At 35.1% G+C, this 18,689-nt stretch overlaps 1 protein-coding gene across 3 annotated transcripts; it reads right to left on the minus strand.

Moving 5' to 3' along the window:
- Nucleotides 1-47: 47 nt before the first annotated feature.
- On the minus strand, nucleotides 48-18,406 carry PLK4 (polo like kinase 4). Of its 3 annotated transcripts, none has more exons than XM_057706778.1 (16): nucleotides 18,156-18,406; nucleotides 17,401-17,496; nucleotides 16,552-16,647; nucleotides 16,356-16,470; nucleotides 12,351-13,374; nucleotides 11,510-11,610; nucleotides 9,232-9,368; nucleotides 8,258-8,362; nucleotides 7,785-7,887; nucleotides 6,367-6,516; nucleotides 5,347-5,480; nucleotides 5,160-5,251; nucleotides 4,862-5,009; nucleotides 3,954-4,094; nucleotides 2,595-2,701; nucleotides 48-660 (listed from the first exon to the last, which is right to left on the minus strand). In XM_057706778.1, the coding sequence occupies exons 1-16, from the start codon at nucleotides 18,183-18,185 to the stop codon at nucleotides 558-560; spliced, it is 2,682 nt and encodes an 893-aa protein (XP_057562761.1). In that variant the 5' UTR covers nucleotides 18,186-18,406; the 3' UTR covers nucleotides 48-557. The 3 variants fall into 3 exon arrangements, with proteins under 3 accessions (XP_057562761.1, XP_057562762.1, XP_057562759.1); XM_057706779.1 differs by lacking the exon at nucleotides 18,156-18,406 and adding an exon at nucleotides 17,955-18,087; XM_057706776.1 differs by lacking the exon at nucleotides 18,156-18,406 and adding an exon at nucleotides 17,632-17,862.
- Between the last annotated feature and the right edge of the window lie 283 nt (nucleotides 18,407-18,689).

Genomic DNA, 18,689 nt, shown 5'->3' on the forward strand with positions numbered 1-18,689 from the left:
CGTATTTTAAATTAAATAAATAAATCAAAAAAAGTAACTTATCACTGTATTTATTATTTTTTAATAAAATGCATTTGTGGAAATGTTTCATCACAAACTTGTGCTACAAAAATAAATATAAAACAAATTACATGTTTACATATGTTACTTATAACATAAATACACATTATTTACATGTTCAAAATTCAGAAACTCCATGATTCTTAACATGTCTAAGAAGTAAGGAAAACAACAACAGCACAAATATACCACATACCATTTATATTTTTGCTTTAAGAGATTGTTCAATACAAATTATTGAACACAGTAATTTTAGGGGTATATGTTCTAAGAGTAAATTTAGGTGTCCTATTTTAGTCTACGACCACTACATTTTGTAAGTGACTCAAATTTCATTCTGCTTTGTTCTCTCATCAGAATACATCTGTTATGGTATAGATTAAAATTCTCTTTTATAGAAAGGCTTTCTGAAGAAGTTTTTTAAAATAAAAGTCATTTTACTTGAAAGCCAACAAAAATGTTATTTATTAAACTTATATACCTAAAAGGAGCTTTAATCAATGAAAACTAGGAGTTGGATTAGAAAACATCAAAAGAATGGAAGAAAGACACTGTAATTTCTGTTTGATGTATTCTGGTAATTTTTCATTTTCTCTGTACCTAAGTGAAACAAAAGAGAAAAAAGATAAAATCATAACTTAGTCATTTGGTTTGTATGAGTACCAAAGGCATATTATACTTTCCAGTAATTCTTCAATGGCAAAAGGCATTTCAGAAAGATTATCCAAATTTATTAAATACTTAAGCATACTCAATTTGTTTCCTTTTATTTTTATTATTTTTTAGAATTATTTATTTATTTATTGGCTGTGTTGGGTCTTTGTTGCTACGCATGGGCTTTCTCTAGTTGTAGCGAGTGGGGGCTACTCTTTGTTGTGGTGCACTGGCTTCTCACTGAGGTGGCTTCTCTTGTGGAGCACGGGCTTCTAGGTGCATGGGCTTCAGTAGCTGTGGCTTGCAGGTTCTAGAGCACAGACTTAGTGGTTGTGGTGCAATAGGCTTACCTGCTCCTCGATATGTGAACTCACGTCCCCTGCATTGGCAGGCAGATTCTTAACCACTGTGTCACCAGGGAAGTCCTCCTTTTATTTTATTTTTTTTTGAGATTTTTTTGATGTGGACCATTTTTTTTAAGTTTTTATTGAATTTGCTACAATACTGCTTTTGTTATATGTTTTGGTTCTTTGGCCTCGAGGCATGTAGGATCCCAGCTCGCCCAGCAGGGATTGAACCCACACCCCCTACATTGGAAGGTGAAGTCTTAACCACTGGACCACCAGGAAAGTCCCTGTTTCCTTTTAAAATAGACCAATTTCTAAATGTATTTAAATAATAAAAAGAAAATTAGATCAAAAAACTTGAATGGACTTTATAATTTCTAAAGCAAGCTGAAAATCTGGATTCCTCATTAAATTGAAAGCCCTAAAGAAAATACTAGGGACTTCCCTGGTGGTGCAGTGGTTAAGAATCTGCCTACCAATGCAGGGGACATGGGTTTGATCCCTGGTCCGGGAAGATCCCACATGCTGCGGAGCAACTAAGCCTGTGCGCCTCAACCACTGAGCCAGTGAGCCACAACTAATGAGGCTGCATGCCACAACTACTGAAACCTGTGTCTAGAGCCCATGCTCCGTAACAAGAGAAGCCATTGCACTGAGAGTCCCTAGCACCGCAATGAAGAGTAGACTCGCTCTCTGCAACTAGAGAAAGCCTGCACACAGCAATGAAGACCCAACTCAGACAAGAAAGAAAGAGAAGAAAGAAAAATAAAATACTAAGCTAAACATATTATAAATACATTTCTATTAAATATTAATTTTCAAATGACCATGACAAGTAAAATCTGAACTTTTATCATCTGAACATGGGTTCTACCCATTTTATATCTGTATCTTTCCACTTTCTGGAGCTTTGAAAGAGTTGATTTAACAAAACCTCTCACTATATGAGTTCTTTAAATGATGGCACTACATATATACACACAAAAACAGTTGGTAGATATCCCCAATTTATATTTGTCCCAAGTATTTTCTCTACAATAAGCACTTTTCAAAAAGTAGCGTGTCTGTACTGGTATCGTCAACACCCTACCTCTGTTTAGTTAAGTTATGGTTTGAAATGTGGAAACCAAACCACTGCTTATTCTTGCTATGGCCAGATCCTCCTTGGAGGCATACCTATTAGCCTGGCACACACCCTCACTTAGAATGAATATATACATTCAAAAAAAAGTCTTTTAAACATTAATCACTTTACATTAGACCAGGGGATACAGCCTTTCATTTGGGAAAAATAATCTGGTTATCTTCTAAAAGAAAGATTCCTTGTTTCTATGTTCTTTTATGTAAACTGTACATTATTTTGAACTTAGACGTCCATTACTTCTGAAAAGGGCCAACCTAGTTAAACTAAAGGAATAATATGAACTTTGTCACCATGAAAATAGTAAATTTATTAAGTCATTTATTTCATCATATAGAGAAAACAAAATTAGAGCAAAGAGCTGAATCTCAACCAGTATTTTAAGAACTTACCTAGTTGTCTGACCATCTGGTGATGTATAACTAATAGAAGACACTCCTGCTTGCACGACCAACTGGGACCCATCATTAAACTGAACCCACACAGCTCCACTAGTTAACTAGAAAAGTAATAAGCATGCAAAATTACTATACAGTAGAGGATATGAAGGTCTTAAAAGGTACTCATGTTTAACAGGTTTTCAGATACTTTAAAAAAAAAACAAAACCACCCATTCAGGTAACTACAAATTGGGGGCTGTGATGGCAGTAATATTTGAGAATATTAATATCTTTTTCAGATCATTCCTTTAATAGATGGAACATCATAAATAAAATTAATCTACATAAATTCTGTTTCCCATTCATTTTCCACTAGGATATCTGAGCAAGTTTTTTTTTTTTTTTTTTCCTTTCCCATAATATTTCTAACCAAGAACAGATTTAGGAAATAACCAAGCAACACTTTCTTAAATTAGGATTTCCCTCTATTCCTTGTTCTTAGGCCACAAGAGTTTCTATTCTGCCTGAGAATGTTACATCTTTGCTTTTGAAATTTGTTCCTTCAGTCACTGATATTTACAATGTGCCACTCCAAACAGAGTACAGAGAAGACATGGACATTGGAATCAAATAGACCTGAGTTTACATCCAGATTCTACAAACTAACTAGTAGGAATGTGCAAGGCAACCATCCATTATGAGCCATAATTTTACTATCTATGAAAGGAGATAACATCAACTTTACTAGGTTTTATTTTGGGAAATAATGAGACAGTGTATGTGGAAAACATGGTACCACATAGCAGGTACTCAACAAATGCTGAGTTCCTTTCCCTTTATTTCCTAACCCCATAAAGGACTAAGCTTTGCTGCTAAGTAAACATCACATGTGCTATTCTCAAAAGTCTCCCAAATCCAAGCTTTCAGATAATGTACAAATATAGATTTACACCTACATAAAATTCTTCTAAGTTTGAAACTCAATGTAGACCGAACTTTTAAATGCAAAAATAATTTTCTGCCAAATTAAAGTTACTCTAGTAATATAGATTACCAATACGTTCTAAAACAAACTTACATTCTCTGCACCTAATGTTAAGCCATTATCATGATCTCTACTTTAAAAACAAATGAAAAAAGCAGGCCTAGGTGACCTAGGCAGGCAATTTGTTATCAACAATATCTAGTTTTCCAACTATATACAAATAAAAAATGAAAATTATTAATGATACACCCAATGCAAAAAAAGGTGTAAAAACTTTCTTGCAAAGAGAAATCTTTGATTTATATATATTTTTGGTAACTGTCTAATCACTGTGGAAACCAAATTACTTCATACTTAGAAAATTCACTTTCCTAAAAACTTCTCACCTGTGTAGCCCAACCAACATTTTTCACAAAAACAGACTTCAAAAGTTGTGCTGATTTAGGGAGACAATCTTTTAGACTACTAGGAGAGCTGTTAGTTCCAGAAGCTGCACCTGTAAGGCCAAGTCCTTCATTTGTAACCATCTACAAACAGTAAAAGGAAGATATTATTCCTCAGCACTCTCATAAACCAACTTCAGCAAAAGTACACGATGACTGGATTTTCATTAAATTAATTTTTAAGAAACAATTTAAAAAATATAATCACATTACAGAAAACTGGAAAAGTATAGAATAGGAAAAAAAAAAATCACACAATTGCTGTTTTCATGTTGCTAGATTTCCATTGTCTTTTTTTCCCCCAAGGTAAAATTTTCATAGCTGCAATTATAGTATGTATGTGAGTATAGTATGTGGGTACATGCTTACACACACATACACACAGAGATCTATTTCTTTAATCTTGCATTTTACTATAATGCTATATAGTCTTCATTGGCATGATAGTTCATTGAGTAAAAATATAAATTTATTTAACCATGATCCTATCATGATATTTTACTAGTAAAAATAAAACAATATAAATGTTAATATATTTAGGTTTTCCACAGAGGAGTCAGGTTAGACCTGAGCTAATATTTCAACTGAGGCCTGAAGGACGAGAAACAATCAGCCATTAAGGCGTTCAGGAAAAGGGTACCATGTCAAGTGAACAATATGTGAAAAGGCCCTGAGAGTTTGGCTTAATCAAAGAACTAGGCACAGAGAGTGTGGGGTAAAGTAGCTCAGGATAAGGCTGGAAAAGTAGGTAAGTGATAGTAAGGTCACAGTAAGGTGTTTTAGTTTTACATCAAGGACATTACGTAATCACTGAAGAGTTTAAAGTACAGGAGTAACATATATTTACTTACAGAAGGACTAAGTATCGGTGCCTGTTTTGGAGAGGCAGCACTATTTATGACCATTCTATTCAGAGATGGTGTCTCTCTCATTGGGTAGTTTGGATCCACAGAAGGAGGAGGTGTTAAGGCCTTAGGTGAACTAGTACTACTAGGTTTTCTGAAGGAGAAAGACATGTCAAATATATTCCCTTAAAGCTTTCAAATTACAGAAAACAAAAGAATGTTCATAATGTAAACACTAAACTGTTTTTTTAAAAAAAGATTTCTACACATTTTAGCCATATTTAATAAATTTTCAAACATTTACCTTCCTATGATTATTGGGAAAAAGGAAGCACTTCCACTTTTCTTTTCCTCTTCTGAAATTATGGATTCCAGTGCTAAACAAATACGGTGGCCCTATTTCAAAAGAGTGCTTTCTGTCATTACCTCATCTATGTCATTTGTAATATTATTAATTAGTAAAAAAAAACCTACTAAAAGTCGCTACATACCTCTTTAGCATGGTTCATATACATTTTTATTTCCTCTTTCAAGCTATTAACTTCACTTTCACCTTTTAAGGTGTAAGATTTGCCAGTCTTTTCAATCACCTGAATTAAATCTTCTGTTTTGTGTATCTTTGCTCCTTAAAAATTAAGCAGAAAATACTTTAGCATTTCTTTAGCTATTCCTAGATTCATAATCATTACTACACCCCCATGCACAATGGCTCCCAGATCAAGGTATCATTTACGTTCACTTATTGGCCATTAATAAAATGAGGCTCTCAAAGTAGTATTCAATAAATACAGGCCATTCTTCTTTTCTGCATATATCTGGCTTAAGTTTGATACTTTTATATTTTTAAAAAACCACTACAAAAACATAAGTGAAGGACAGCTATAATCATGTGTACTGTGTGAGTGTATGTACTATGTATCCCTTAAAAGAGGAAACTTTACAGATTAAAAACTCTTTTTAGAATAGATTTAGAAAATAAGATTCTTTGGTTCAACCATATCCTTTTGTGATATTTATTATTCTAAAAATTTGGTATATGTCCATTTAAGTTTCTAATAAGAAACAGGATATTGGTTATTTCACGATATTTTTATAGTATCAATCAGAATGTTGTTAAATTGGAGCCAAAAGGGGAAAGAGAATTAATATATATATTAGAGAATAAATTAACAAGAAAGTATATATAAATTCTGATTAACATGTGACATATAGTATACTGTGCTGTATAATTTTTATGTATGGACACACACACACACACACACAAACTCGCTGTGTTGGGGAGTTCCCTGGTTAGGGATCTAGGGGTTAGGATCTGAGCTTTCACTGCTGTGGCCTGGGTTCAATCTCTGGTTGGGGAACTGAAACCCTGCAAGCCGTGCTGTGCGGCCAAAAAATAAATGCATAAAAGACAAACAAAAAACCCACTGTGTTGAATTAAACAAACAAACAAATCCACAACTACTAAGTTACAAACTAAAGGGAAAAAATTACCATTTCTAAATGGCACTTACCATCATAAAACCAAACCTCAAAATCAGCACCAGGGGAATTCTCCATCAAAACACATTTAGCATATCTTGTAAAATAAGTGATTTTTGGAGATTTAGATCTTACAAGCTGTACAAATCTGGAAGCATATTGATATTTTCGCCAGTACTTTTCTAGGGAGAGCAAAGAAAAAAAGTTACCTAACATTAGGGAATAAAGTATTGACATAAATTCCATAACAGTCTAATATTTATTTCTATTCTTCCTCAAAAATTGAAGTTAAATTCAAGTTAATAATCCAATTACCCAAGGTTAATAATCCCATTACCAAAATAAAAATATTTTAGAGATGTTAAGTCTACTATTGTAATGAAAACTAGAGAGAGTATAATAAAATTCCCAAGAAGTATATAATAAAATCTGATGATTAGTATCATGATCCTTTCTTCCCTCCCTTCCTTTCCTTCCTTCCCTCCCTCCCTCTCTCCCTCCTTCCTTCCTTCTTTCTTTCTTTAAAGATTTTTTTGATGTGGACCATTTTTAAAGTCTTTATTGAATTTGTTACAACATTGCTTCTGTTCTGTGTTTTGGTTTTTCGGCCTTAAGGCATGTGGGGTCTTAACCCACCGACCAGAGATCGAACTCGAGCCCCCTGCATTGGAAGGCGAAGTCTTAACCGATGGAGTGCCAGGGAAGTCCTAGTATCATGATTATTTTAAAAATCTCTTTCTCTGAATCACTAACTCCTCATGAAAAGTAAGATAATGACTCCAGGAAAGTTTTAATAAATGAAATGAAAAAAGTTCTACCTGAGATATCAGAACCAAATGACTTTTAGGAAAAGAAATGTAGTGCTTTTTATATTAGTAAAGCATACAATAGTAAATTTTAGCAGTTCCCTATAACTATGGTCACTTATAGTATTTAATAGCCTTGTCTACCTGTTTTAATTTCTAATAGGGTTAGATTAGATAGGTTCTCTTATTTGTTTCTAAGTTACTTTAGTGAAGTCTTACTACTCAGTACTTAATTTCCCAATTCATAATATCCAGAAGCTAAACTGGGAGTCAAATTTGGTTAACCACAATTACAAGTGGTCATTATGTAGCACAGTAATGATTTCAAAAGTTAAAATCCAGATACTTAAAGTTGAATTTTTAACATGATTCTAGACAAATTGTAACTAAACAAATGTACAAATTATGTTTGTGCCAGATTATTCCAGAGTTACTTTTTACTTAAAAAGAATAAAATACCATTATAACACTGAACATGACTAAACATTGGATTAGTAAGGTACAGACATCTCACCAAATATAAAGTTATAAGAATATAACCTGCATCCTGACTGAAGCCAAGATATTTACAATTTATGATATCCACATGTATAATGTACATATAAATCCATTATCTAAATTTATTCTCTGGTAAATTGACATACCTGGTAAATTGTCAAAACTGTACCTACTGAGGTTGTCAGTAGGTGAAGGCGGTCTATCAACAAGAGGAAAACCTCTTCCATCATTTGGATAATAAATAGTGATCTGCCAAAAAAATTTTTAAAAATTCTAATTATATGCCATTAAGTTAGAGCACTATATTTTGTTACTAAAATTATAAAGAGAGCTGCCATGTATGTTATTTTTATTGAAAATGCCAAATATTCTCTAAAAATATTTTTTTTGCTTTTTAAACTTAAGCCTAAAGTTTACATTTTGTTACTAGTTTTATTTTTTAAACCACAGAAATTTATTTAAATATATGTAGTATGCTACTTTAGTTTCTCAATTCCAGAGACACTATCATATCAGGAAAAGTGATTAAAAATTGTTTTTTAAATATCATTATAGGACAAATAGAATGCTAAATGCTTAAGACACGAAGCTATAAGATAATAAAGTAAATCCACATTACCATATTTCCATCACTAGATATTTGAAGAACTTCTTTCACATATTCTTGAGATGCATACTCCTTTAGAAGCTCCACACATACCTCCTCTGAATCAAGTATGCTCACCTAAAAAAAAAACAAAACTAAAATCAATAACAATTCTCTTATTTACCAGAACAGTTCTGACATATGTATTAGTTAACAGAAAAGTACTTAACCATGGCAGAAACAAAAATTAAAGGAAAAATCAAATAGCTGCTTCACTGCAATAGTTTGGACCACAAGTATATTTGAGAACAACTGTGAAACATAAGGAGCAAAGGTAAAAAGGTATAATGAAGTGTGAAATGATAACCAGTGAGCAGAAAGAAAGCAGAAGGTAGGGTGGAGAATTTAAGGGTTTTGAAAAGACAATAGCACACCAAATAAAGGCAAGACTGGGTAAAATGGAAAACAAGGAAGGGATAAACAGATGCAGACAGAATTAAAAAACAAAAATCATCATTCACAATGCATATGACATTAAAAAAAAGATCCTATACTTAATTTTGTGCATACTCCTTTTCTTTAAATAGTTTCAGATGTCCAAAAAAGTTATATTTTCTAGTTTATCCTTTTGAGACTAGATTAAATGTAGAAACAATGAAAACAAAAGCAAATGATAATATTAAATATTAATTTAGTGATTAGGATTGTAAATGAAATAATATTTAACACAGTATTTAGCCAGTAATACTTTTACATGTTTTTCATTATCAATAATTTAAAATTCAAAACTTAGTATCAATTCATCATCCTTAAAGTACACCCAGAAGGAAATAATAGCTATTTTTCCATAAACACCCAGTTTTTTTTCTTTTAAGTGAGTTTATTAAGCACATATCACAAATACAGGGAGAGACATTATAGGGAACTGAAAAAATATCATGTTTGATACCAGAAACCATATACTCAGGAAAATATCATACAGTGATTTAGAAAAATAATAGACATACCACAGCCTTTTTGGTTTTCTGTCTGATTGGTTTTAACCTGTAAGCAGTCAAAGGGGATGTAATGCTTCGTAATGTACGTTTCTGATACCCCAGTGGTGGCTCCATACCCCTAGTCTTGCTTTGTTCAGAAGAAGGATCTAAGACAAAAATAGATTCTTGTTGAATTATCTCAGGTTTACAGTGATGTGCAGTCATATATTTCATGGTATTCAACTGTTTCGCAGAATGCACATTATCAGAAGCATCAGGGCTCTTTTTGGCTCTTATATCAGTCCAGGCATTTCTTGATGTGTCCTGCAAATCTGGATGGCCCTGGAAATCTCTGTTTGGGCTAATGCTGTTGTGCTCAGTAGTTTCTCTTAAATGAGCTATAATATACATAGAATAAGGCAATTTAGTGAATAATTAAAACGTGAAGTCTACACAAAACAATGTCATGCTGGTTACAACAGCATTCTTTTCTCTCTGAGGAACAAAAGAAATCTAGTTAGAAAAAAAGCTTATAATTTTTCAGTTTAAGATATGGCATAAGGGAATTGCCCAGCAGTCCAGTGATTAGGACTCCATGCTTCCACTGCCGAGGGTCTGGGTTCAGTCCCTGGTCAGGGAACTAAGATTCCATAAGCCTCGCAGTGCAGCCAAAAAAAAAAAAAAAAAAAAAAAGAAGAGATATGGCATAATAAAATAGTGACTTTAAAAGGACATTTTAAGGCAGCCTGCAAAGGAATACCTTTAGTCTAAGACTAAGAAAGAAAAGATATTAATATGAAATTAATTTTTCAGTGAAAGCAAAAACTAGTCAACTAGGGTCACCTACTAATACTAAACAAGCAACTGCCAATGCTGCAATAAATACAAATTTGAGAGGAGTTCCCATAACATGTAAATTTACTCTCTTTAAGCTAAGGACTATTTCATCTTTACTTACAAAATATGCAACTAGAACCAAAACACACTAAAATATATGAAATAGCTTTAATATTATTAATACTTAATATTACAAATGTATTTGGACCCACATTTCTAAAAAAAGTTCTTGTTGAACTTTACCCATTTAAATTTTACATAGTTTTAGAGTTCACATGGGAACATTATTTTTTTTTAAAGCCCTTAAAATGATTAGACTATTAGACTATATAAAACTCTGTGAGGCAATTCTTTTAATGTTAAACTCTAAAAATCTGTATCTCAGTTCTCCCCTTAAATGACTTTTAAGTGCCCCCCCACTCCCATTTTGACAGGAAACATCTTATATCAAATAATATACTTTAAAATTGCAGCAGCACTAATAGAGTATTATAAACAAGGTCACCTCAGACATGTCCATGTTACCAAATAAAAGTATCTATAAACACAATAGAAGGTGAAGTGCAAGATTAAGCACATGGCAGTTCTGTAGTTTTAAAAAACATAAACTTGGATTATTTTCTTTGACAAGTATACATGAGAAGCTTAATTCCCTTCTGGGCTCTTTTAACATACATAAAAAAATAGACTCTTGAGGTGACCTAACATGTCTCTGCTTAAATTACAGCCAAATTATGCACTTTGTCTGAGGTAATATGATACTCAGTAAAAAATTGTCTCCTCCTCTCCATATGTTTCTCCCATATGTTTCTTTTTTATTCTCTTTTTTCCATAATTATTTTCCAACCCACCTTCTGTTAATCTGTCATGTTCATTAATGAGGATGTTTAACTCTCAAACTCTATATTTGTAAATAAAATAATGACTTGGATGACAGCTGTTTAAAAACATTTAGGTTTTAGTAGCTATGTACTTTAGTGTATGCAAGGTCCTGTTGGTATACTATGCTGTCCACATCACCTTCTACTTAAAGTCAACCATCTTTTGATTATCTTATAGGCACCGATAGTAGGTACTTATTACAGAGAGGCTGCAAGAGCAGAAGGGTTAAAAGTAAAGTCTCTGAGCCAGACTGCTTAGGTTAGACTCCTGTCTCTTCTATTTAGGGACAGTGCAGCTTGACAAATTAAATTTTGTGTGCTACAATTTCCTCATTTGTAAGACTGGGCTAATAATAGTATCTTCCTCATATGGTTTTTGTGAGAATTTAATAAGTTAATAATATATATTAAGCATTAAGCACAGAGGCTGACACAGTAAATACTCAAAATGTGTTAACAGTTATTATATTATTGTAACATAGTTTATTGAAAATGAATTATTTTCTTAAGAAAACCCAACGAGAAAATTGCAGTGCATGGTAAGTGGCCAAGTCATTAATTTTTTATTAAATAGTCCATCAAAAACTCACCATTTATTTGTAGATTCCCAAACCACTGTTGCACCATTTCAGTCTGAGCTGTCTGGTCTGGAAATGGAAAAGGATTTTTTCCTGGACAAAGATGATTGGAGCTAAACAAAGGAAAAAAAATTCCCATAAACTAATAAAAAATTATCAGGTAATAACTTTATAAGATATAAAATACTTAAAAAGAGGGTTCTCTTCTGATATGAATACCTAAAAATTTTTAGATTAACTGTAAAACCCAACATTTGCATAACTAGTGTCCACGGAGCTAAATTCCCATGCCAAAATGCCCATGACACTGACAGTGTTTTGATATGGCTACTATCCTCTTGTAATTTAAGCATAAAATCAAAGATCAGAAGAAGAAAAAAATAAATACGAGTCACTAAAAAACTACCCTCATGTGAGAAGCAGTCAATAATATGATTACTCATCACTTAGGCTCAGCTTCTCTTTCTCTGTGTGTGTGTGTCTGTGTGTGGGTATATATAGTTACTGTTAAGAGTACTTTAGGGATCAGACCTGTTCAATATACGATACACTGCACTGGAGACCTGCTTCATATAAAATTAAAAACGACATTAAAAACTCCCAAGTAGTAAACACATACTACACATTCATGAGCACACACACTCATTTTAAGAGATTCTTAACCATAATTCAACATCATCATCCTGATTCTCTTCCTATTAAAAAATAGAAGTCATAGTTAAGAAGTGCCCCAGGAACATCTGACAAGGTTAGAAAAAATGTACACCCCCCCCCTTAGTGAGATACAGCTTCATGTTAGTGCTAATACAATGTTTATCAAAAAGTAAAATGCTTTTGATAGAATTATTCTTACAGTGCTTGATTGTTGTCAGGTCTTTCACAAGATCCAGAACGACTGGACGTCTTTTCTTTAAAGAAGTGAAAAATATTAGCATTGCTATGTGTGGGTGAGTATCTTTCTTCATTTTCATCTACTCCTGATCTTTTGGATTTTGAAAGCATTTCTGCTGAGTAACATCGTTCCATGGTATACGTTTTTGCTCGAGATTGACTATTTGAAGTGCCAGATCTATCAGAAGAATGGGCTCTACGAAGGTATCGAGAATGTGGCCTTTCTTCTGCCTCTTGGATTACTCTTCCCCTTCCACTATTACTGGTTTCTTCTTGTTTCCCCCACTGAGTATAAAGGCTGCTTCCATCTCCTGAAGAAGAAAAATCACTTGAATTTTTATTCTTTGGAAATACAGTCATTTTATTTGGGAGTGGCTGGTCAATCAAAAGTCTTCTTCTGTCAAATAAACTACCACTCATACTGGTACTGGAAGAAGCCGTAACTGCTGTAGAAATTGTGGCATGTCCACTATCAATCGAGTCTTCTACAGTTCCTAAATCTTTACTTTTTGTTGAAGAATTTCGGGACATAAAAGGATGGTCTAATACTGAAGACAGACTTAAACGATCTGCTGGATTTCTACGAAGTAACTGGTGAATAAGGTCCTTGGCTTCTCTTGACAAAAAGGTTGGCATCTCATAATCTGCCAATACTACTTTATTTAATGTGTTCTTGACTGTGTCAGTGTCAAAAGGTGGTCTCCCAATAAGTAACGTATAAAACATACAGCCTAAGGACCAAATATCAGATTCAAGTCCATGTGCACTTCGGGTTGCAATTTCTGGAGAAATATAATTAGGAGTTCCACATAAAGTATAGTGCTTTTCATGTGGCATTTTCAATTGAGCTGCCAGCCCAAAATCGGCAATCTTGATGTTCATATTACGCGTAAGTAACAGGTTAGAAAGTGTGAGGTCCCGGTGTAATATACCATGAGAATGGAGATACAACATTCCTGTGATGATCTGATGCATGAAGTGTCGAGCTGTTAGGATGCAAAAAATAAAACTTAAGATTTAGAAAACCTGAAGATTCTGTATTTAGAATACATTATGAAACTGAAGTACATATGCCAATACTGTAATTAGTAAACTGGTCTGTGGCTTAGTTTTACCAGCCAAAATACCACTCTGATTACTTTCAAAATATTCTTTAACAATTATTCCCTTTAAGACAACTAGGCCCTCCTTTTAATCTTTATCCTTTCCAATTGATGAGTTTTCTAAACACAGTTAAGGGAAGCTTAATTTTATTAGGAATTGGGAGTGACTAGGGTAACCAGAAGTCCATAGAAATTAACAGAAAATATTTATAATTAAACAAACAATTCATAAATACATTCAAATTGTAAAGAAGAGAAAAAAAGAAAAGCAACCTGAAGTTCCCTTGATGTTCTCCCAAACCCTCTAAAAAGTAACAACTATTGACAGTTTATATGTATTATTTTATTTACTTTTTAAAAAGATTTATTTTTTATGTATTTATTTACTTTTGGCTGCATTGGGTCTTTGTTGCTGCACACCAGCTTTCTCTAGTTGTGGCGAACGGGAGCTACTCTTTGTTGCGGTGCGCAGGCTTCTCATTGTGGTGGCTTCTCTTGTTGTGGAGCATGGGCTCTAGGTGCACGGGCTTCAGTAGTTGCAGCACATGCGCTCAGTAGTTGTGGCATAGGGCCCTAGAGCGCAGGCTCAATAGTTGTGGCACATGGGCTTAGTTGCTCTATGGAATGTGGGATCTTCCTGGACTAGGGCTCAAATCCATGTCCCCTGCATTGGCAGGTGGATTCTTAACCACTGCACCAACAGGAAAGTCCTATATATATTATTTTAAACTTTTCTTCCGTGTGCTTACATACATTTACATCTATAGAAATACATTGTAATAAATGTTTTTAAAATAAAAGATGGTATAAAAATATAGTTTATTACTTTTTTTGCCACTTCACAATATTTCTTGGAAATGTTTCTATGTCAGTACACATAGATCTCCATCTTATTAAATTGCTATTGATATTTGGGTCATTTCTGACATTTCAAGAATATAAAAAATATAGCAATAAACATTCTTGTGCATGCTTGTTTTCTTGTGCATATATACAGAGTGCTTCTTTATGGTAAATTCAAGAAGTAGAATCACTGGGTTGAAAGAAAAAATTTAGTATTTTAATACCTTGCCCATCACCCTCCAAAAGGCTGTTATTTTCAAGCACATCCTTGTGGTAAAATTAGGTAGTCTCAATCCGATGGGTAAAAAAAAATGGTACTCATTATTTTAGTTGGCATTCTTATGATTACTATTGATTTTGAGCATCATTTCATACGTTCATTGGCCAATTATACTTTCTCTTCTGTGAACAGTCTGCTTATATCCCCTGTCCACTTTCCTATTCAATTTTTTTAGGCATGCCTTATATTTTAAATATTAATTGGCCAGCCATTTGTTTTACAAATATTTTCTTCCTATCTTTAACGTTTAAATTGGTTGACAGTATCTTTTCTCACACACATTCTTAATTTTAATTAGTCAAACTGGTAATTCATTTCCTTCCTATCTTTTGCAAGTTCTGCCTTATTTAAGAAGGCCTTTCATAATACAGTATTATGAAAAATCCAGTACTCATCAATATGTATATGAATTTATTTTCTTATTATGTATTATGTTCTTATTTTCAGCCTGGGGATATGAACATTTCCTTAACTCTTAACGCATATGACCAAATTGTTTTCCAAATGGGTTAAATGTAGAATCAAATGGACAAAAAGCCTATCAACAACCAGCTTTCTTAGCTTTCAGTCTTCTCCTGCAAACTCAGTTATCAGGGTAAGATAATTTGAAAACAATCACTTGTCTAATGATATATGGACTTTACTTGAGCCTGATCTGAACTGTAAAAAAGTTACTTATAAGAAACTGGGGAAGGGACTTCCCTGGTGGCACAGTGGTTAAGAATCCGCCTGCCAATCCAGGGAACACGGGTTCAATCTCTGGTCGGAACAACTAAGCCTGTGCGCCACAACTAATGAGCCTGAAATCTAGAGCCCGTGAGCCACAACTACTGAGCCTATATGCTGCAACTACTGAAGGCTGCGCACCTAGAGCCCGTGCTCCGCAACAGGAGAAGGCATTGCAATGAGAAGCCCACACACTGCAATGAATAGTCCCTGCTCAATGCAATAGAGAAAGTCTGCGTGCAGCAACGAACACTCAACACAGCTAAATAAATAAATATGTAAATAAGTAAATGATGTCATCTATTATTTAAAAAAATGAAAGAAACTGGGGAAGCTGAAACTGACTATGAATAGTAAGGAATTATTAGGTGTGATAGTGACTTTGTGCTTACTTTTTTTTTGTTGTTTTAAAGTCTGTATCATTTAAAGATAAAAAGATGTCTATGATTTGCTTCAATATACTCTGAGGAACTGGGGGAACAAGAAAGGTACAGATGAAACAATTTGACCATGAGTTGATAGTTTTGGAAGCCCCTAAGTTCACAGGGGCTCAATATGTTACTCTCTCAACTTAACTATTTGACATTTTCTGTAATAAACAGTTTCAAGAAATATTTGTGTTTGACTTAGAAACTACTTTATAGTCATCAATAGCATTCTGAAAACCTTTTTCCAGATTTGAAAGGATAAACATTAAACTATGACCAATGATTTAATTTAAAATGTTGTTTTGGGAAAAGATGGATAGCAAATTTCTCCTTCTACTTTTTACTTCTGAATGCCTGAAATTATTTATATGAAGTAACAGCTTTTTAAATTTTTGGGGGGGAAAAAAAAATCTCCTTTTCTAGCCTAAAGTAATAATTGAAACAGTTTTACTAAATATTATAAAGTATTATAAACTAAATATTATAAAATAGTACATTCTTCAAAACTACAAAGAGTAAAATTCATATCTACCAAAAAATTTTTTTTTAAGAAAAAAGAAAGAAAGAAAAAAAGAAGCACAGCCTACCTTCATTTTCTGAGAATGGTTTTCTTCTGTTTTTTAGATACCTGTTCATTTCTCCATTATGGCACATTTCTAATACTAGGTATACATAATTGTTATCTTCAAAATAGTTATACAGCTGAAATGTAAAAGGGCATAATAAATTATAATACAGAAAGTTTCAATGCCCTTGGCCACTTTTATAAAATTTGTATCTTACCTCCAAGATAGAAGGATGTTTCAATTGGCAATGGATTTTCACCTCATTTTGGACTCTCTGTACCATTCCAGCTTTGTACATGGCTTTCTTATCTATCTAAAAATAACACGAGAGGTTTAAATGTTGATGATAAACTTTCAGATGTGAAGCTGTCATGTTAACTCTGAAAAGAGAAAGTATACTTTAAAATATTCTGAAGCCAGTCCTTTAAAATGCTATGAAGTTCTTTTTGAGATCAAATTATTCTGGTGTCTATTTTCTCCACACACCTAGCAGAGTGCTTGGCAGAGCAGACATTCAATAAGCTTGACCAATGCATTCTAACACACTCTACCAACTTAAAGAATTTCAGAGCTCAACTATCATATCTATAATAATAACAACAACTAAAATTTAGCAAAGCTTTGAAACAAAACTTCTCTTTTCCTATTGGTTTAGGTGCTTCTTAATTTGCTTATGCTACACCTATTAGACTGACTTCTAACAATCAAGAACAGTATTTAATGGTTACAGTGTAATACAGAACTATGCATAAGTGTATTTTTCTTATTATAAACAAATTCTTATTTGTTCTTTGATTTCTACCAATTACTCCCAAGTATTCATAATTAGAACAGATACCAGATCTAATGAATATCAGTAAAGATAAAACACTTATTTAAGCTTGGTTAAGGATCTCCTAAGAGGTCCTTAAGTTCAACTGTTGGAACTACCATCTTCTGCCTAAGCAATGGGTTTCTTACACCATAAAGAAAAGGCTGGCAGGTAAGTAGTTTCTAACATCTCAAGTAGCAAACCTCTCTAGTTACTTGCAAAATAGAAGTGAGAAATTGATTAATATATTCTTACCATTTTGATCGCAACTTCCAAACCAGTGTGAATGGACTCAGCTCTATAGACACCAGCAAATGATCCTTTACCAAGCAGATTTCCAACTTTAAAATCCTTAAAAGTTAAAATTAAAGAATACGTGTGATGATTTTCGAAGTAGAAAGCAAGGAAAATAGGAAGGGGCTGGAAAAAGAGAATAAAATAGATCGAGAGGAGAATTTGCATTCAAAATTCAAGCAGATATTACACCTCGATATAGCAGGTGTCTGGGGTGGACAACATGTTGACGCCTTGCGGGTCTCTGAGCTTCCAGGCTGGTCTCTTGATAGAGCTCCCTAATGATCTGGTTCCTCAACCTCAGCGTAGCCTCAGCACCCTCCTCCCACCTCCAGCCAACCCCTGAGAGGTATGGGCCCGAACGGAATCCCGCCGCAGCTCCCGCCGGAGGTAACCGCCATCCCCCTGGAGAAGGGGGAGACAGCCTTGCCTGCTCTAGCGCGGCAGCCCCGGCGGGAGCGCCGACGACAAGCCGCAGGGTCTAGGGGCAGAAGGGCGGGGCCGCGAGCGCTCACCTGTCCCACCGCCCCCGCGTCTCCGAGGGGCGGGCCGCTCCGCCCTCAAACAGCCGGGCCCCCGGCGGTTGGGACCCTCCCAGAGCGCTTCGGCGCCCGCCCTGCAGCCGTTAGCGTCACCCTCTCCCCTTCCTGCCAGGGTCTCGAGTCCTGGCACGCCGGCTCCCACCCGCCCTACTGAGGACTGCCGAGCCTCTTCACCTCGATCTTCTCCCCGATGCAGGTCGCCATATTTCCAGGCCGCGGCCCGTGCTCCCTGGCTTAGCTCCCTTCACGCAGTCCTTTCGAGGCAGCGCTCCAAGCAGCCAGCGGGTCTTGGCGCCCATCAGGCTCGGCTCTCTAGGCCGCCGCTCCCGGCGACGACAGCACAGCCACCGAAAGGTCTCTCGGGCACCTTCCGAGGCCTGGGCGGCGCCTCCGCGCTCCCATTTTGAAAAACTCCCGCCGGTTGCCGTCCGAGCGAGGTTGGAGGTGACGTAACGAGGCGGGCGGCTCCGGAGAGGCTGCGCCGGGACGCGCATGCGTGGCAGCCTCCTTAACCGCTCGCCTCTGTGCCGAGGGCCGGAAGTGCTGCGGCGGCCTGAGGCTTGGCTGCAAGTGTTGGTGTTTCGGGTTTTGGGAGACCAGCACGAGACGGGTGAAAAAGGTATCCTGAAATATGAGATATTTACAGCTCATCAGTTCATCTCTTCACGGTCTGAAAAGCTACTTCTTCCAGTTCTGTAAAGGGTTTAA

This window comes from Hippopotamus amphibius, chromosome 13, assembly GCF_030028045.1.
Source record: "Hippopotamus amphibius kiboko isolate mHipAmp2 chromosome 13, mHipAmp2.hap2, whole genome shotgun sequence".
Classification (NCBI taxonomy): domain Eukaryota; kingdom Metazoa; phylum Chordata; class Mammalia; order Artiodactyla; family Hippopotamidae; genus Hippopotamus; species Hippopotamus amphibius.